Source organism: Oncorhynchus gorbuscha, linkage group LG03, assembly GCF_021184085.1.
Source record: "Oncorhynchus gorbuscha isolate QuinsamMale2020 ecotype Even-year linkage group LG03, OgorEven_v1.0, whole genome shotgun sequence".
NCBI classification, from domain to species: domain Eukaryota; kingdom Metazoa; phylum Chordata; class Actinopteri; order Salmoniformes; family Salmonidae; genus Oncorhynchus; species Oncorhynchus gorbuscha.
The window spans coordinates 49,281,798-49,303,448 of NC_060175.1; the positions used below are offsets into that span (position 1 = coordinate 49,281,798).

Sequence of the window (21,651 nt, forward strand, 5' to 3'; positions counted from 1 at the left end):
CCCCATAACGGGAGCTCTCAACTTCTCATATGGTGAGGACTGGAGGCTGAGGGAGCATAGCGGGAGCAGGCCAACTGAGAATCACACAGGGCTTCTAGAGCTATGAGTGGATGGACGGATGGATGGATGGATAGATGTAGGGATGGATGCCCTTTGTTAGTAACGGTCATATGGATCCACATTAAATAGCAGAGGGGTAAAGTACTCCATGGTGGTGATGCCTGGCTCTATGAAACTCAAGACCTCCATTTAAAGAGTGAGAATTAACATTCAGCGCCGTAACAGTAAAGGTGAGAAGTAACGCTGGGGATGACAGTTGTGAAGACTGAGACTCCAATGGCTGCTTAGGCCTGGGGCTGGAGATGAAGCAGTGGATCGAGGGGGGTAGAGGATGGTGAAGGTAGGAATGAAGGTAGGATGGTGAGAGAAATGGAGAGAGAGAAAGAGAGATGTGGGGATGAAGAGAGAGCGAGAGAGAGAGAGAGAGAGAGGGAGGGAGGGAGGGAGGGAGGGAGGGAGGGAGGGAGGGAGGGAGGGAGGGAGGGAGGGAGGCTGTGGGATAGAGAGTAAATGTGGGGATGATCTCTACAGCTCAGAGGCGGCTTTTCACTTGCCTAGTGATTTTAATCCAGAGAAACTGAAATCCATTTTACCAAATTTACCAGCATGTCTCCTATGCAAAGAAACGCATACAAGGCCCTCCCTCGCCCTCCCTTTGGCAAATCAGACCATAACTATATACTGCGTCCTGCTTACATGCAAAAACTCTTAACAGGAAGTACCAGTGACGTGCTCAATATGGAAATGGTCTGATGAAGCGGATGCTAAACTACAGGACTGTTTCAGAAGCACAGACTTAGAATATGTTCTAGGATTCATCTGATAACATTGAGGAGTTTACCACATCAGTCACTGGCTTCATTAATAAGTGCATTGACGAGGTCGTCCCCACAGTGACTGTACATATCCCAACCAGAAGCCATGGATTACAGCAGTGGTTCCCAAACTAGAGATTGCGACCCAATGTGGTGTCACCTGATATGAAAATGGGGTCACGGGTGAATTTCCAAAATCTACCCCCAAAAAATACATATATATTATAATATTGTCTTTGTTTCTAAAAATCATTGTAATGTGGCTAACCTTAAAAATCCAAATCATTCAAATCTAAAAGACAATCAGACAATCAGAGAGCTCCCTTATATCATGGGGAATGTCACACCCTGATCTGTTTCACCTGTCCGTGTATTTATCCCTGTGTTTCCTGTCTCTCTGTGCCAGTTTGTCTTGTATGTTCAAGTCAACCAGCGTGTTTTCCCGTGCACCTGCTTTTCTATTCTCTTCTACTAGTCCTCCCGGTTTTGACCTTTGCTTGTTTTTCTGGACTCCATTCCCACCTGCCTGACCATTCTGCCTGCCCTGACCTCAAGCCTGCCTGCCATTCTGTACCTCTAAGAACTCTGAACTGGTTTTAACCATTTGCCTGTCTTCGACCATTCTCTTGCCTACTCTTTTTGGATTTTTAATAAACATCTTGGACTCTAACCATCTGCCTACTGTGTCTGCATCTGGGTCTCACCTTGTGCCTTTATAGGAAAAGACCTCACATGTTGCACTTGAATCATTCCCATGGTGAATGGCTAGGCCAGCTACGCTATGAAGCCACACACTATTGCAGAGACTTTGATATTACCGGACGCAATTGATATGGTGAAAACAATGTGTGCGGAGGCAGATGCACAGAAACTCACATCAATATCATTCTTGATGCTATTGCAATTAAGAGGAAACTGACTGAACAACTCAAACTCCCCAGCTTATGCTCTCCAAATGGATGTTAGCTGTGAGGGCCGAGATGCCCATGCATTTGTATTTGTATTTACTATGGATCTCCATTAGCTGCTGCCAAAGAGGCACCTGCTCTTCCTGGGGTCCAGCAAAATTAAGGCAGTTTATACAATTTTAAAAACATTACAATACATTCCCAGATTTCACAACACACCGTGTGCCCTCAGGCCCCTACTCCACCACTACCACATATCTACATTACTAAATCTGTGTGTGTGTGTGTGTGTGTGTGTGTGTGTGTGTGTGTGTGTGTGTGTGTGTGTGTGTGTGTGTGTGTGTGTGTGTGTGTGTGTGTGTGTGTGTGTGTGTGTGTGTGTGTGTGTGTGTGTGTGTGTGTGTGTGTGTGTGTGTGTGTGTGCCAATGTTTGTGTTGCTTCACAGTCCTGCTGCTTGCGTCAGTTACTTGATGTGGAATAGAGTTCCATGTAGTCAGGGCTCTATGTAGTACTGTGCTCCTCCCATAGGCTGTTTCTGGACTTGGGGACTGTGAAGAGACCTCTGGTGGAATGTCTTGTGGGGTAGGCATTAGAGGTCGACCTCCAGTATGCATGGGTGTCCGAGCTGTGTGCCAGTAGTTTAGACAGACAGCTCGGTGCATTCAACATGTCAATACCTCTCATAAATAAAAGTAGTGATGAAGTCCAATCTATTCCTCCACTATAAACCAGAAGAGAATGACATTCATATTATTAATATTAGCTCTCTGTGTACATCCAAGGGCCAGCTGTGCTGCCCTGTTCTGAGCCAATTGCAATTGTCCTAATCCTTTTTTTGTGGCACCTGACCACACAACTGAACAGAAGTCAAGGTGCGACAAAACTAGGGCCTGTAGGACCTGCCTTGTTGATAGTGTTGTTAAGAAGGCAGAGCATCGCTTTATTATAGACAGACTTCTCCCCATCTTAGCTACTACTGCATCAATATGTTTTGACCATAACTGTTTACAATCTAGGGTTACTCCAAGCAGTTTAGTCATCTCAACTTGCTCAATTTCCACATTATTTATTACAAGATTTAGTTGAGGTTTAGGGTTTAGTGAGTGTTTTGTTCCAAATACAATGCTTTTAGTTTTCGATCTGAAACTAACTGCAGCTCTTTGTGTGTTGCAGTCATTTCACTCACTGTCGTAGCTGACATGAATAGTGTTGAGTCATCCGCATACATAGACAAACTGGCTTTATTCAAAGTTAGTGGCATGTTGTTAGTAAAAATTGAAAAAAGCAAGGGGCCTAAACAGCTACCTTGGGGAATTACTGGTTCTAACTGGATTATATTTGAGAGACTGGTCAGCTATTTGAGCCAGTAAAGGGGGATTTACTATTCTTGGGTAGCAGAAGGACTTTAGCTTCCCTCCAGGCCTGAGGGCACATGCTCTCTAGTAGGTTTAAATTGAAGATGTGACAAATAGGAGTGGCAAAATCATCTGCTATTATCTTCAGTAATTTTCCATCCAGATTGTCAGACCCCGGTGGCATTGAGTTTCGTTCGATATATATGTCGGGGGATGCTATTCACAAAGACATATAGTTCTGTCTCACGATTCCCGAGCATTAAATGGCACGGGATGTTCAGTGTGCTATGTTGACGAAAAACAGATTCTATGGGATCGAATGGTGGGCTTTTACACAGATGTGGCTCCATCTCCGGTGGGATGGTGGGCAGGCCTCTGCACTCTAGTTATGAATATGTATGTCTTCCTCTGACCAATGGATGCATTGTATGATACACCGAGAGCAACTGGTGGCAAAAGAGCTGAGCACAGAACTAGGAAATATACTGTAGCAGATAACTTAAATTGTAAACTACATCAAACCACACCCACTGTGCTCACGCAAAACTATGTGGAAATGTGGGATCAGAGAATGACAATGATCTATTTCATACCAAGGCTTGGTGGTTATCGAGGGCGAGTGTTTGAAAGATGTTTCGCGATGAGAGAGGAAATGTTATTCACAATATACAGTTGAAGTCGGGAAGTTTACATACACTTGGGTTGGAGTCATTAAAACTCGTTTTCAACCACTCCACCGTTTTTTTGTTAACAAACTATAGTTTTGGCAAGTCGGTTATGACATCTACTTTGTTCATAACACAAGTCATTTTCATACTTTATACTTCCCTGTATCACAATTCCAGTGGGTCAGAAGTTTACATACACTAAGTTGACTGTGCCTTTAAACAGCTTGGAAAATCCCAGAAAATTAAGTCACGGCTCTAGAAGCTTCTGAAAGGCTAATTGATATAATTTGAGTCAATTGGAGGTGTACCTGTGGATGTATTTCAAGGCCTACCTTCAAACTCAGTGCCTCTTTGCTTGACCACGTGGGAAATCAAAAGAAATCAGCCTGATTTTGTAGACCTCCACAAGTCGTGTTCATCTTTCGGAGCAATCTCCGGCTGCGTGGTCCCATGACCATTTTACTTAGCCATACCGCTCAGGAAGGAGATGCGTTCTGTCTCCTAGAGATGAACGTACTTTGGTGCGAACTTTGGTGCGAAAATCAATCCCAGAACAACAGCAAAGGACCTTGTGAAGATGCTGGAGAACACAAGTACAAAAGTATCTATATCCACAATAAAATGAGTCCTATATCAACCTATATCAACAAAGGCTTCTCAGAAAGGAAAAGGAAAAGGGGGAGGCTTGCAAGCCGAAGAACACCATCCCAACCGTGAAGCACGGGGAAGCAGCATCATGTTGTGGGGGTGATTTGCTGCAGGAGGGACTGGTGCAATTCACAAAATAGTTGGCATCATGAGGTAGGAAAATTATGTGAATATATTGAAGCAACATCTCAAGACATCAGTCAGGAAGTGAAATCTTGGGTCTTCCAAATGGACAATGACCCCAAGCACACTTCCAAAGTTGTGGCAAAATGCTTAAGGACAGCAAAGTCAAGGTAGTGGAGTGGCCATCACAAAGCCCTGACCTCAATCCTATAGAAAATTTGTGGGCAGAACTGAAAAAGCGTGTGCGAACAAGGAGGCCTACAAACCTGACTCATTTACACCAGCTCTGTCAGGGGGAATGGGCCAAAATTCACTTATTGTGGGAAGCTTGTGGAAGGCTAACTGAAACGTTTGACCCAAGTTAAACATTTTAAAGGCAATGCTATCAAATACTAATTGAGTGTATGTAAACTTCTGAACCACTGGGAACGTGATGAAAGAAATACAAGCTGAAATAAATCACTCTCTCTACTATTATTGTGACATTTCACATTCTTAAAATAAAGTGGTGATCCTAACTGACCTAAAACAGGGCATTTGTACTCGGATTAAATGTCAGGAATTGTGAAAAACTGAGTTTAAATGTATTTGGCTGAGGTCTATGTAAAGTTCCGACGTCAACTGTTTTCCTCGTGTCACTATTTCAATTTTGTATGACATTTTGATCTTTAACTCTGCATTGCTGGAAAAGGGCCCATAAGTCAGCATTTCACAGTCTACACCTGCTGTTTACACAGCATGTGATGAATATACATTTGATTTGATTTTACAGACAGAGCCATATGCTCCCTCACCTCTTCATTATGTGAACACAGACTCAATGTATTCAATAAGGTGTGGAGCTCTAACCTGCGGTTTGCGTCCACGGTTGACGTAGGTGCAGATGGGGTTGTAGGCCCCAGTACCACAGACATACAAGTGGGTCCTGTTCCATGGCTCAATCAGACGGATGAAGTTCCCACACTCGCCCTGCATGGGAACAAACATAGACAGACATGAATGGATTATCAACATGTATGATAATACCTATATACAACATAAAGCATATTACAAGAGGCAATTATCCTTAACATCAATGGAAATGTCAATATATTAGTGTGCCAGTATAATGCCAGTATAATCTATTTATCCACACCCTACACTGGCAGATGGGGAAGAGTGAGACTAGTTGGTGCCAGTCCTGCCCTGTCTGTTTGTCCAGACAAAGTGGAACCAGGATTTTACAGGGCCAAATTAAATCCCCGTAGGTATATGGGGCGGCAGGTAGCCTAGTGTTTAGAGCATTGGACTAGTAACCGAAAGGTTGCAAGATTGAATCCCTGAGCTGAAAAGGTAAAAATCTGTAATTCTTCCCCTGAACAAGGTAGTTAACCCATTGTTCCTAGGCTGTCATTGAAAATAAGAATTTGTTTTTAACTGACTTGCCTAGTTAAATAAAGGAAAGAAATATGCCCTTCAACTGGGCTTCATAATAGCGCTTGATGGTTTTTGCGACTGCGCTTGAAGAAACTTTTTAAGTTCTTGAAATGTTCCGTATTGACTGACCTTCATGTATAAGTGTCAAGCCCTGACCTTAAATATCTCTGTTTTTCTATATATTTTGGTTAGGTCAGGGTGTGACTAGGGTGGGTACTCTAGTTTTTGTATGTCTAGGGTTTTTGTATATCTATGTTGGCCTGATATGGTTTCCAATCAGAGACAGCTGTTTATCATGGTCTCTGATTGGGGATCATATTTAGGTAGCCATTTTCATCATTTGTGTTGTGGGATCTTGCCTATGTATAATTGCCTTGGTGTACATCAGTAGATTCAAGTTTCGTTTGTTGTTTTGTTAGGTGAGTTTCAGTTTATTAAAATGATGTGGAACTCTACTCACGCTGCACCTTGGTCTCATCATTATGACAAACGTGACATAAAGTAATGATGGACTGTCATTTTTCTTATTCTTGCCTTAATATGGACTTAATAAATAAAGCTGTCTTCTGTATACCACCCCTACCTCGTCACAACACAACTGATTGTATCAAACGCATTAAGAACGAAATAAATCCCCCAAGTATATTTTCTTAAAGGTACACCTGTTAATTTAAATGCATTACAGGTGACTACCTCATGAAGCTGGTTGAGAGATTTCCAAGAGTGTGCAAAGCTCTTGTCAATGCAAAGGGTGGCTACTTTGAAGAATATCAAATTAAAAATAACACTTTTTTGGTTACTACATGATTCCATATGTGCTATTTCATAGTTTTGATGTCTTCACTACTATTCTACAATGTAGAAATGAGTAGGTGTTGTCCAAACTTTTGACCGGAAATGTATATGTATATATATAGATAGATAAATATAGAAAATACATTACTACATATTACAGGTGGCACAAGTCACCTGATCTGAAACATAAATCCTGAATTAGTTGTGTGGAGATCGAGAGTCAACAGAAATACTTACATTGGTGTCCTTCCCACTTAGAACACACTCAGTCTTCCTCTGCTGAGAGACAGGCCAGTGGAGCTGAAGGCAGGGGGGGAACAAAGGTCATTTTATAGCAATAACCCAACACATCACACAATCCGTTCAACATCACTGGACTTTATAGATGTGGGGCTAAACCTGCCACAGGGTACTATTATCTCCCTTGAAATGGTCATATCCAGATTTTGTTTTTACAGTGTTTTACAACCCCTGTCTCCAGAAAATAGTGCAGTCCAATACAAACTGTAGGCGAGCTAATCAAAATGTCAGACACAGGGCAGCGAAATGAGACATATGACCCTCGGGAGCCATTTTTGAGAGCTGAGGCAAAGGGTTAGCCTCACCCCGGATCATAGAGCTCTGGAGATGAGAGAGGGGAGAGGGGGGAGGAGAGGTGAGGGGAGAAAGGGGAGGGGAGAAGAGGTGAGAGTAGGTAAGGGAAGGTGAAGAGATACAGGGTTAGTAACTGTAAGGTCTTACAATGAGCGGCTCCTTGTTGATGTCATGCAGGTCCAGGGACAAGATGTAGTCCTTACTGCCAACATACATGCGGTCGTGGTCCTCGTCCATACGCAGGATACGGTAGTCAGATGTGTTGAGCAGGTAGGCAAAGTGTTGGGCAGTGCCGGTGGACCTCAGCTCTGCAGAGAGGAGAGGGGGAACAAGAGAGCAAAAATATCCATTAGGGAAAGACAGCTGCTGTACACTAACAGATTAACACACACATGCAGGCTCAACTGAGACATTCCACCCCTGTCCTGCATACCCATGTGGGGTTATGAGATGTTTTCTTTAATCAACACTGTTGAAACCCAATACAGTCGGTCAGTGACAAGTGCTATAGAGTGTCTCATTGTGTTGCCATCTGAAGACTGTCTTTCCCCCATATCTCTGTTAAATACAGGACAATATGGACATCTGCCAAGGATGCTTTTCTCTGGTCATCTGAAGGTCTGAGTGGGTCTTCTGCGGCTACATTAAGAATGCAGTTTGACAGACATTCCTGTGTCGAGAATAACCGGACCCTTCCTATAGACCCTTCCCTGTGAGACTGTGTTTGATACATTCTCCACGGTTCAGCAGCCATGTACAGACAGGGCAGTGCTGTTTGAGAGGCCCACTGTCTCTCCGCTGCTCGGGCCCGACACCAAAGACAAACAATCAATGGGACCCTACAGTGTAGGGCTTAGCAGGGTGGCAATCATATACTGCTGCTTGACAAACATTGCAGTTTTACTCAATAAGCTTCTACTGAACTCATTTAGGAGTCCACCAAAAAACAACATCTCCACAATGCCACAACTATGGGAATTGTAGTGGTCAGGAAAAAATAGTCGATGACAGATAGGAAGGATGTAGATCTAATTCAAGTATTTGACTGTTTACATACTATATATCAGAACTAAGGTATGTCTGCACATAATCAGAGGATCAACTTCAAATAAAATGGTCCTGTTGTATCACAGCTTCAAATGGTCCTGTTGTATCACAGCTTCAAATGGTCCTGTTGTATCACAGCTTCAAATGGTCCTGTTGTATCACAGCTTCAAGTGGTCCTGTTGTATCACAGCTTCAAATGGTCCTGTTGTATCACAGCTTCAAATGGTCCTGTTGTAGCTTCAAAGTCAAAACCTGCACAACATAGTTTCAAATAACAAATCCTTCTGATATAGCAAAAGGGTAAAAATAAGTTTATTAATATCCATGTTTATGCAGGACCTGTTTCTAAACTGGTCACCCTACTCTGGGGAAAAAGACATGCCTCCATAAAGCCAAAGAAGGTGTGTGTTGGTTTATATTCAATCCCTGTTTGAACAGGGTGAAAAATACATTCCTATCTGGTTGTCTGACTGTCTCTCAGGAAGTTATCTGAATACCAAGACAAGACGAAAGCCATCCCCATGTCCCCCGTCAAACCACAGGACCTTAAAATAAACTCCATCCACAGACATTTCTCAACATACTTACCATGGAATCTGATATTACCAGTCTTCCATACCGTATCTAAATTTAACTCTGGGTTACGTCAATAATCAACGATTCATAGCATTAGATTTGCTATATTTGTACAGTTTGATTAAATAAGAGTGTCTGCCAAGGGTCTGTTTATAGGTCATCTGTGTGATTGACAGCTGTCGAGGCCCTATGCATAAGAGCTGCAACATGTGGTCTCACCCCGTGATTATTTGTGTTTGAGAGTTGGGTTGAATGATGAGTCCCCAAACTACACCCCTCTGTATATCATTGGCTGTGTGCTACTGGATGTGAAGTTTAACATACATACACTTGCACACTTGCACACTTGCAGACAGACAGACAGACAGACAGACAGACAGACAGACAGACAGACAGACAGACAGACAGACAGACAGACAGACAGACAGACAGACAGACAGACAGACAGACAGACAGACAGACAGACAGACAGACAGACAGACAGACAGACAGACAGACAGACAGACAGACAGACAGACAGACAGACAGACAGACAGACAGACAGACAGACAGACAGACAGACAGACAGACAGACAGACAGACAGACAGACAGACAGACAGACAGACAGACAGACAGACAGACAGACAGACAGACAGACAGACAGACAGACACTCCAGGGGCCAGTTTAAGCCCTTTCTGAACCAGTTTGTCAGCAACTCCTCAGCGTATGTTTGTTTTCAGAGAGTAGCTGAATGTAACCATCTGTTTGGTGAGGAGGGAGTCAGAGCACTACAGAGCAAAAACAGACTCTATAGAGCTCTCCGTATCCAGCTCCAAAACATATGTAATCGAAGCCCATAATCATCTGACAACGGACGGATAATGGAGCATTATGTACACTAAAGTGTGGTGACAAACCAAACATATGACCCTTTTAAACATCTATAGCTAGCTAGCCATATGTTCATTTTCCACAAACCAAAAACCTTAAACATCCATAACACTTTAAATAAATACTGTTATACATTAGATATGCATATTTAGATAATAATGTTATACATTAGATATGCATATTTGGATGATATTGTTATATATTAGATATGCATCTTTAGATAATATTGTCATACATTAGCTATGCATATCTACATAATAATACTGTTATACATTAGATATACAGATTTAGATAATAATACTGTTATGCATTAGATATACATATTTAGATAATAATACTGTTATGCATTAGATATACATATTTATATAATATTGTCATACATTAGATATGCATATTTAGATAATAATACTGTTATGCATTAGATATACATATTCTGATAATAACTCCCTCCCCTTGTTAGTGAAAGAACGTTCTCTAAACAAATACAGAATGTTTACTAGGCTGCATAGAACATCATATTCCATCTGTTCCTTAATGCTCCTGTGGCACTGTAGTTAAAGCATTACTAAGAGGAAACTACTGTTCCTATACTAGCATTAGAGACCATTTTCCCGGTGATTTGGCATTGAGCTCATTGTAAACCCAACATGCCACTTAGGGATCTTGTCGTATCAGTCAGAGAAATGGAACTTTCGTTGGGTCTCGTTGGGGGGTAAATACACAAGGAAAAAAAGAAGAGGAAATCTGAAAGGAGAAGTCTACCAGCTACTGTACATTATCCCCTGCTCTCCTCTCCCATCCTATCCCCTGCTCGACCCTCTGCTCAGACAGACAGAAGCACTGGGGAGTGTGCTCATATTAAATGTTGATCCAGGGCTCATAATGGCGGGAGACTGGGCTCAGCTACGCCACCCTGCCTCAGAGGTCAGGCCACCTGTGGAAACAAACCCAGGAGGCCTGGAGAGGGACTGGACAAACACTGAGACACCATCAGCAAGCTAAGGCACACAACGACAGAGGGGAAAACGTGCATGATCAAGATTTTTAACCAGGCTACTTCATTTGCTGTCAAACCATTTGACAAGCAGAATGAGAGATTTGGTTGAGTTTGGAGGGAACAGGGTGCCTCATACCACATGATTATTTTTCTTATTTTTTCTTACTTCATTCAAGACTACCATGTATATAGCCAATCTAAGGCCTATTCCAAGAAGTGCTGGTTCTCTCTATATTACAGGACAGGTGCATGATCCACAACAGTATAGGGAGTGAAGCAGCAGGAATTTGACCTCTGCAGGGCAGGTCAGGGGAGTTTTAGTACAGGAAGAGGCTCAAAACCTGAACTCCTCTGAGCTCTGTGAGTCATCCGCATTAGGGCAGGACGCCATTTTCACCACACAGAGTTTTGGAGACCTGGAGCAACATAAGAGCGTATATATTAGAGGCAGATCAGCTCTTAAAGTAGTCCATTACTGCGTGTGGGTTTTTAGCTCTCTCTGGGGGGCCTGTAGGACAGAGGGGGGCTTTGTTTCGGGAGTGGACAAGTTCCCCCAGTTGAATGGCAATGACTCTATTAGTGGGGAAAGTTAGACTTCCTGTTGCTGGCGAGGGAACCTGATCCGTGTACTCCTGATCCCTCAAACACACACACTGAAATGAACGTTACTCCCAGGAGTAATGGTGCACAGAGAGGAAGGTGATCCCGTTGTAGCTTGAGCTGAGAATTGTCAGTAAAGTCGTTGGTGGCGGTCCTGTCCTTCCTCTCTAGTCTACTGAACAGGGACAATCCTCTTCCCGCCGTCTGCATATCTCTAGATGGTGCCCGCTTCCCATTCTATTAGCAGAAAAGGTTGTTAGTGGATATAGCTTGGAGTCATGTAAGATGAAGCCCAAACCCACTGTTTCTTAATAGCCTATTCTCTGGCCGATGCCCCAAGTCCCTAACTCCTGAGCCAGCCACCATACAGCCCAAACTCAAGCTCACGGTCACACATGACACATTGACACATGTTAAGAGGGAGCAACAGGTTCAAATGCATATGTGCACTTCACTATGTTGTTTGATTTCCCCATCTCTAATGGTTCAGGGTAAGCCATAAGGACTTCCTCTGGGATAACACAGAAATGGGCCAGAGAGCCAATCCATGTTTCTGGTGGCTAAAGGAGGGAGGCAGAAATCAAAGGGTGAACTCAGAAGCCCCACAGTCAAACAGGATCAGTCCTCCTGAGAGAATACTTGGCCACTGACAATGAGATCCCATGGCTGCAGGCACGCATGTTACCACATACAGGTAACTGGCAAAATAAAGGAAACACTTGAGTAAATGAGGGTGTCAGTCACCAGATCTCGCCCGAATTGAACACTTATGGGAGATTCTAGAGTGGAGCCTGAGACAGCATGTTCTACCACCATCAACAAATTATGGAATTTCTCATGGAAGAACCATCGAATAGAGTTCCAGACACTTGTAGAATCTATGCAAAGGCGCATTAAAGCTGTCCTAGCCGCTCGTGGTGGCCCAATGCCCTATTAAGACACTTTATGTTGGTGTTTCCTTTATTTTGACAGTTACCTATAACTCACCATCTTCAGTTAATTGCCCATGGGTTTAGATTACTTTTTTCTTTTTTTTGAGCATGGAAATGCTGAGTTCAAGGGCATATATTCTTGAGATCCCCTGGCAAAACTGGATATCTCCATTTCAAGCTTTTGTATATTTATACAGGTTAAAGCTGTCTTACATAATATACTGAAGAAAACTATATACGCAACATGCAACAATTTCAAATTTTACTGAGTTACAGTTCATAAAAGGAAATTAGTACATTTAAATAAATACATTAAGCACTAATCTATTGATTTCACATGACTGGGCAGAAGCTCAGCCATGGATGAGCTTGGGAGGGCATAGGCCCACCCACTTGGGAGCCAGGCCCAGCCAATCTGAATGAGTCTTCCCCCATAAAAGGGCTTTATTACAGACAGAAACAATCCTCAGTTTTCATCAGCTGTCTGGGTGGCTGGTGTCAGACAGCTGGTGTCAGGTGAAGAAGCTGGAAGTGGAAATTCTCTAGAACGATATGAGGTTGCTAATGGTTGAGAAATTAACATTACATTCTCTGGCAACAGCTCCCGTTGGACATTCCTGAAGTCAGGATGCCAATCGGCTCACAGCCCTCAAAGCTCATCACTAAGCTAAGGACCCTGGGACTAAACACCTCACTCTGCAACTGGATGTTGGACTTCCTGACGGCCCGCCCCCAGGTGGTAACAACACATGTGCTACACTGATCCTCAACACAGAGCCCCTCAGGGGCGCGTGCTCAGTCCCCTCCTGTACTCCCTTTTCACTCAAGACTGTACGGCCGGGCATGACTCAAACACCATTATTAAGTTTGCCGATGACACAACAGTGGTAGGCCTGATCACCGACAATGACGAGACAGTCAATATGGAGGAGGTCAGACTGAAAAGATTTGGCATGGGTCCACAGATCATCAAAAGTTTCTACAGATGCACCATCGAGAGCATCCTGACGGGTTGCATCACTGCCTGGTATGACAACTGCTCGGCCTTTGACCGCAAGGCACTACAGAGGGTAGTGCGCACGGCCCAGTACATCACTGGGACCAAGTTTCCTGCCATCCAGGACCTCTATACCAGGCGGTGTCAGAGGAAGACCCTAAAAATGGTCAAATATTCCAGCCACCCTAGTCATTGACAGTTCTCTCTGCTACCGCATGGCAAGCGGTACCGTAGCACCAAGTCTAAGTCCAAGAGGCTTCTAAACAGCTTCCCCTACCCTCTTTTATGCTGCTGCTACTCTCTGTTATTGTCTATGCATAGTCACTTTAATAACTCTACCTATATGTACATATTACCTCAATTACCTTGACTATCCGGTGCCCCCACACATTGACTCTGTACCTGTACCCACTATTGTTATTTTACTGCTGCTCTTTAATTATTTGTTAATTCTATTTCTTATTTTTTTCGTTGGTATTTTTCTTAAAACTGCATTGTTTGATAAGGGCTTGTACGTTAGCATTTCACTGTAAGGTCTACTACACCTGTTGTATTCAGCATTTCACTGTAAGGTCTACTACACCTGTTGTATTCAGCATTTCACTGTAAGGTCTACTACACCTGTTGTATTCAGCATTTCACTGTAAGGTCTACTACACCTGTTGTATTCAGCATTTCACTGTAAGGTCTACAACACCTGTTGTATTCGGCGCATGTGGCAAATAACATTTGATTTGAATTGCTTGCTTCCTCAAAACGTGAGACATCTGTGGCCGTTGCGTTGTGACAAAACTGCACATTTTATATTGTCCCCAAGCACAAGGTGCACCTATGTAATGACCATGCTGTTTAATCAGCTTCTTGATATGCCACACCTGTCAGGTGGATGGATTATCTTGGCAAAGGAATGCTCACTAACAGGGATGTAATCAAATTTGTGCACAAAATATGAGAGAAATAAGCTTTTTGTGGGTATGAAAAATATCTGAGATCTTTTTATTCATCTCAATAAACATGGGACCAACACTTGACATGTTGCGTTTATATTTTTGTTAAGTATATAAATGCACAATCCACTCAAATAACCAAAATAACCAGAACTTGTAGATTTATAATTTAGACTGTATTAATGAATCATGTTTTGTGGTGGGTTTAGAAACATGAGCACTTCCTCTCATTAAGGACAGATTACCGCATCTACCATGATTTAAGAGTATATTTACTTTCCTGGCAAATCTACAAGATGAATGAGGCGAATGATTGAATATTGGAAATGTTTGACTGTATGGTTAAACATAACAAAGGGGGAAAAAAAATACTTCTGGCACCCAACTGTGCGGCTCACATTAGCTACATGAACCTGATGTGGGTGTGTTCCACTCAGCTACATACAGTGTTTCTCTGGTTTCGAATTGGGTAAATTAAAAGTGTGGGCCCTGCCAAAGAACGACAGAACAGGGCATGTTGCTGCATGAAGACTGCCTGTGTCTCTGCAGAGGCCTGGAGGAAGGGGAGGGTGGCAGAGTGGAGTGAAACAGAGTTGGGGGGGGGGGGGGCTGAATAGTTACATGGAATCTGCCAGATTGAAGATAAGGGCAGGGATTGCAAAATATACCACATGAGCCATCTAGGTTCTGTGGTTTCCGTTTTAAAAATTACAGTCTCTCCTTAGTGGAATTGTAGTGAGTTTTAAGGCTATAATACATGCAGTAACATCAGTCTATCCAGTTAAACCATATTCATTCACTGGGACATATTTATTGAAAAACAAACAATGCGATTTGGATACACTAACACAAGCCTGTACTACTACTACTAGAGGCCTGAGGCCGTTTTCAGCTCCTTGGAGCGAGGCGAGGTGTGTGAGTTCACACACACTGGAGTGGCAGTAGTGATAATTAGGGTGTTTAAGAGGGGGGCGGGAGAAGTGGCATGCTCACTCACATGAAAGGATGTGCATGTCAGAAACTGGGGTTTAATATATTTTTTTTTAAGCTGTCAATGTCGTGAAGAAAAATGGCAAAGTGGTCAACACTACTCCTTTACGCCCACTCCGTTTCAACACCAGTGGACTGGATCTCAACCCCTATAGATTTAGGACCTAAGGAAAAAACGAACGCCAATAGGAAGGGCAGAATGAGCTGCCGTGTTGGCAGTTCTGTCCAATTTTTTACGAGGTGCAGTAATGTGTCAACCAGGCAACGGTGCCACAGTTTTAACAGATTTACCCGTCATCCATTACCTTATGGAAGTCTAAGTCAGACATTCTCATTAACGTCTGTGTTATTCTTCTCTCCCTGCCATAATTAGGAAGTGTCTGCTGCCTGTAGCCCTGTACATATAAGAAAGGCTCAGTTGTTCTCAGGCAGAGTAAATGTCAGTGGTTGGTTAGGCCTGCCAGGGGTAGGATGGACCTGGGAATGGGCTCGGCGCTCAGGCTCTGCTATCTGGAGATCAGAGCTACAACCATTCACTGTGCCATTCTGTCACCGTCTAGTCCAAACTGTAAGAGAAAAACATGATGTGGCGGCTTAATGCTGCCAAGAAGGTTCTCCTTCACGGTTCTACTGTAAACATGCTTCAACTAGTTTAAGGACAAATATGAGAAAATTCTGCACGCAGCGTTTTGGTTGATTTATCATCTAATAATAGATGAATCTAATCATCATAGCCACTCAAATAATGTGAGAGATTTGTATGTAATCAGAGTTTTTCAGGAAGAGGTAATCAGCTGTTAATGAGCCAGCTTGTGTTTAACTCTGGAAATGCAGTGTGATATTTAACGGTTGGGCGTGAATGAATTTGCACCTCACTACCAAGTGTCAGGACAAAGCAGTAAAAGTAAATGTGATGAGGCAGTTAACTGGTACACCCTCTGAAACAACCACCGCGATACTCTAATAGCGTTATCGGAGTATGTGACCTCGTCCTACCAGGGTAAGAGGCCACCATAACCATAACCGTGGGGAATCCAGTGTAGTTTAGTTACACAGATACCTGCATGTCTACGACCGGTTGTTAACTTTCTCACAGTGACTTCCTGTTAGTGCTGAGCGATTAGTGCTTTTTGAGCTCGGTTTGGATTCGGTTCGATTATTTTTTTAGAGAAACACGGTTTTTGATTTGTTTCAAAAACAACATTTCAACATTAAAAGCTTTATGAAATAATCCCATTAAAATGTTTTTAGAGCTTTTTAATGGCAATTCCAAAGGCATTAGGGAACATGAAATTGCCAAAACATTGAAAATATTCCATTGTCTCTGTCAGGTCCACATTGGATAGACATGAATAGAAAAATAAGAAATTAATATTGAAATCATTCAATATTTACATTTAGTTTTTATTTGAATACTTTATTATTTTTTAAGTCATCATCTCATTCCTGCTCAGGCAGTAGCAGCCAGCCAGCCAAACCATCCAGTGTCAAAATGGCTTAAGGACAACAAAATCAAGGTGTTGGAGTGGCCATCACAAAGCCCTGACCTCAATCCTATAGAAAATGTGTGGGCAGAACTGAAAAAGTGTGTGCGAGCAAGGAGGCCTACAAACCTGACTCAGTTACACCAGCTCTGTCAGGAGGAATGGGCCAAAATTCACCCAACTTATTGTGGGAAGCTTGTGAAAGGCTACCTTGAAACATTTTACCCAAGTTAAACCATTTGAAGGAAATCCTACCAAATACTAATTGAGTGTATGTAAACTTCTGACCCACTGGAAACGTGATGAAATAAAAAAAGCTGAAATAAATCATTCCCTCTACTATTATTCTGACATTTCACATTCTTAAAATAAAGTGGTGATCCTAACTGACATAAAACAGGGAATCTTAACTCTGATTAAATGTCAGGAATTGTGAAAAACTGAGTTTAAATGTATTTGGCTAAGGTGTATGTAAACTTCCAGCTTCCACTGTATATACATACACAGTACCCTGATTTGACCTTTAACCCAGCTAGGTGCTTCTTTGATGTGGAAAGGGAAGCACATCCGCGAGCTGCCCAGTGACACGAGCCTACCAGACGAGCTAAATCACTTCTATGCTCGCTTCGAGGCAAGCAACACTGAGCATGTATGAGAGCATAAGCTGTTCCGGACGACTGTGTGATCACGCTCTCCGTAGCCGACGTGAGTAAGACCTTTAAACAGGTCAACATACACAAGGCTGCGGGGCCAGATGGATTACCAGGATGTGTGCTCCGGGCATGTGCTGACCAACTGGCACGTGTCTTCACTGACATTTTCAACATGTCCCTGATTAAGTCTGTAATACCAACATGTTTCAAGCAGACCACCATAGTCACTGTGCCCCAGAACACAAAGGCAACCTGCCTAAATGACTACAGACCCGTAGCACTCATGTCCGTAGCCATGAAGTGCTTTGAAAGGTTGGTAATGGCTCACATTAACACCATTATCCAAGAAACCCTAGACCTACTCCAATTTGCATACCGCCCAAATAGATCCACAGATGACGCAATCTCTATTGCACTCCATACTGCCCTTTCCCACCTGGACAAAAGGAACACTTATGTGAGAATTATATTTATTGACGACAGCTCAGCGTTCAACACCATAGTGCGTTCAAAACTCATCACTAAGCTCAGGATCCTGGGACTTTTCACCTCCCTCTGTAACTGGATCCTGGACTTCCTGACGGGCCGGACCCAAGTGGTGAGGGTAGGTAGCAACACATCTGCCACGCTGATCCTCAACACTGGAGCTCCACAGGGGTGCGTGCTCAGTCCCCTCCTGTACTCTCTGTTCACCCACGACTGCATAGCCAGGCACGACTCCAACACTATCATTAAGTTTGCAGACGACAGAACAGTGGTAGGCCTTATCACCGACAATGACGAGACAGCCTATAGGGAGGAGGTCAGAGACCTGGCCGGGTGGTGCCAGAATAACAACCTATCCCTCAGCGTAACCAAGACAAAGGAGATGATTGTGGACTACAGGAAAAGGAGGACCGAGCAGGCCCCCATTCTCATCGACGGGGCTGTAGTGGAGCAGGTTGAGAGTTTCAAGTTTCTTGGTGTCCACATCAACAACAAACTAGAAACACACCAAGACAATCGTGAAGAGGGCATTCCCCCTCAGGAAACTAAAAAGATTTGGCATGGGTCCTGAGATCCCCAAAAGGTTCTACAGCAAGGCACTACAGAGGGTAGTGCGTACGGCCCAGTACATCACTGGGGCTAAGCTGCCTGCCATCCAGGACCTCTACACCAGGCGGTGTCAGAGGAAGGCCCTAAAAATTGTCATATACCCCAGCCACCCCAGTCATAGACTGTTCTGTCTACTACCTCATGGCAAGCGGTACCGGAGTGCCAAGTCTAGGACAAAAAGGTAACAGTTTTTACCCCCAAGCCGTAAGACACCTGAACAGGTAATCACATCTACCCGGACTATTTGCATTGTGTGCCCTCACAACCCCCCAAACCCCTCTTTTTATGCTGCTGCTACTCTCTATCTATCTTATATGCATATTCACTTTAACTATACATTCATGTACATACTACCTCAATTGGGCCGACCAACCAGTTCTCCCGCACATTGGCTAACCGGGCTATCTGCATTGTGTCCCACCACCCACCAACCCCTCTTTTACACTACGACTACTCTCTGTTCATCATATATGCATAGTCACTTTAACCATATCTACATGTACATACCACCTCAATCAGCCTGACTAACCGGTGTCTGTATGTAGCCTCGCTACTGTATATAGCCTGTCTTTTTACTGCTGTTTTATTTCTTTACTTACCTATTGTTCACCTAACACCTTTTTTTGCACTATTGGTTAGAGCCTCTAAGTAAGCATTTCACTGTAAGGTCTACTACACCTGATGTATTCGGCGCACGTGACAAATAAACTTTGATTTGATTTGATCTCCACTACAGTGGAACAAGATTAAGCCTGACACCACCACTGACATCCCCTCAGTCCCAGTTTGCACACATGAGCCACAGGGGAGCCTCTTCTAATCAGCAGCCCAGAGCCTACAGGGTCTTTGATTAGCCTTTAACAGCTCCTTTCAACACGACTTCTCTTCATGTCAAACATTAACAGGAGTTATTTGGCTTTGAGTTGGCTGCATGTGAGGTGACACATGTAAAAAGAATGCCCGTGTGATTGCTGGAGGTTGGTACTGTAGAGAGTATGAGTTAGTGGAGGCCCCTCAGAGGAGGAAGGGAAGGACCATCCTACTCAGTGAATTTCAGAACAATTTAAATAGTGATACATTAAAAATGTTATCCTTTTTAGATAAAAATCATTCTAAATATAATCACGTCAATAAATAAGTGATTGAAACCCAATGTTTTGTTGCCTCAACAGCACTCTCTGGGAAGCAAAATTGTGTAGCCGGAGGACATCTATTTTCCATCCTCCCCTATATATATTGACTTCAATAGAAAACCTACGAGGCTTACGGTTCTCACCCCCCTTCCATAGACTTACACAGTAATTATGACAACGTCCTATCAGAGCTCTTGCAGAATGAACTGACATATTGTCCATCCAATTCATTAAAGGATCAGAGAATGAATATAGTACTGAAAGCATAGCTAGCACTGCAGGGCATAACATGTGGGGAGTAGTTGACTCAGAGGGAGAAAGACAATAGTTGAACAGTTAAAAAAAATATATATATTCAAAAAATAAGAAGAAGCAGCAGAGCGAGAGAGAGAGCTAGCTATATTCTGTTGTATATTTTACACATTCACTTACTTATCTATCTAATGCAGCAAGCTAACTACTCTGAGAATAATGTTAGCTAGCTGGCTAAGGCTATCCAACGCTTGAACCAAAGATTTTTTATAACTAACCCAAGATAGACCACAGTCTGTAATCTCCAATGGGAACAAATTAGTCATAGAACATGCAATGAGAGGTGTAGAGCCAAGCAAGAGCTAGCGTTCAAGCATGTATTTGCATGTTTCTGTTCGGGAACACCTACTCTGTGAAGTGAGAGATGCATTAAGTCAATTCGCCATTGCACTCCTTCTAAACAAAACTTTTTTTTTTACTTTGGCAAAGGGTAAAATCTACAAAACTTAGTCCACTCTGTTCATAACAGATTCTAGTTTTGGGAACAAAAAAACTGAATTGAAATCAAATGTTTCATTGATGATGTAACTGCTAAACTGTTTGATGGACATTGTACTGCGTGATTGTAGTGGGTTTACTAGCGCGTTAGTTCTAGTAGCTAAGTTGACTATGGTTTGGCTTGGAAAGGTTTTTTCGCCTGGTCACAGACAGCCATTGTGTTGTGCACTGAAGTCCACAAGCGAATGGGTAAAGGTGAGAGGAAAGCGTGTAGATGCGAGAAGGAACTATACAACGAGCAAAGTGATGATGCGGTTTGTATGTGGCTGCTATGAAAGCATATTCATTCTGCCAATTCTGTTGAAAAATGTTTCTTAACTGGAAGCAAACAGAATGAAGTGGGGATAAACCCACAGATAAAAATCTGCATTTTTCCAATAGAAACTCCAATAAAAACCTGAATGAATTTGAAACTTTTTGGACTAATCACTCTGTCACTTCAATTACTCCAATTTGTTAAAAACTGTATTTCGTAGTAGTCTAAACCTATCGATGTTACATTTAATGGAATATGAATGACAGTCATCCAATATGATATGATGATTATAGAAATAAGATCATTCTCATAAAACAAAAATGTCCTCCCTACTCTTAAACAGCACCGACCGCCGCTGGTATGAGTAGCTGTGCTACTTAAATGAAAAGGAATGATGATAAGAGCATGGGACATGGAAATACAGCAGCTGCTGCGTACTGAGCTAGTGCTTCTAGAAAACCACTGAGGGTTAAAGCATAATGGACAGGGTCAGAGTGGCTGACAGTGTCAGATCAGACAGCAAATATGAATCACCAAATAACGAAGATACAAGAGCACGGCTTCATGGTGAGAATGAGGAGATACTGTATGATCAGTCTTCCTTGGTGATGCCTTAGAGGCCAATGGAAAGGGGGTGGTAGGTAAACTCATGTTTTTGTTTCTCAGTGGTGTGGTCACGTTTCCCTGCACACTGTATTTTAGTATCTAAGTGTAGAGACAGCCCGGCGCCTTGTTGCTGGAGAAGAAAACAAATAGAGACATGACAGCATGCCTGTGTCCTGTGCTGTGTGTGTTACCTAACTGCTGTCTCTTACATGTGGAGCTAGAACCGAAACCTTTGCAATTTCATTTTATTAGTGGCCTGTGTGAATACCAATA

General features: G+C 42.9%; 1 protein-coding gene across 5 annotated transcripts in view; it reads right to left on the reverse strand.

Annotated features, from left to right (window-relative positions):
* The window catches only part of sema3fb (sema domain, immunoglobulin domain (Ig), short basic domain, secreted, (semaphorin) 3Fb), a 109,452-nt gene that overhangs the window by 27,110 nt on the left and 60,691 nt on the right, over window positions 1–21,651 (reverse strand). For all 5 annotated transcript variants that reach the window (XM_046342779.1, XM_046342782.1, XM_046342781.1 and 2 more), the window contains exons 3-5: window positions 7,531–7,691; window positions 7,027–7,089; window positions 5,428–5,547 (exon numbers count right to left, since the gene is read on the reverse strand). In XM_046342779.1, coding sequence (XP_046198735.1) covers window positions 5,428–5,547; window positions 7,027–7,089; window positions 7,531–7,691 — 344 coding nt within the window. The remainder of the gene's footprint in view (window positions 1–5,427; window positions 5,548–7,026; window positions 7,090–7,530; window positions 7,692–21,651) is intronic.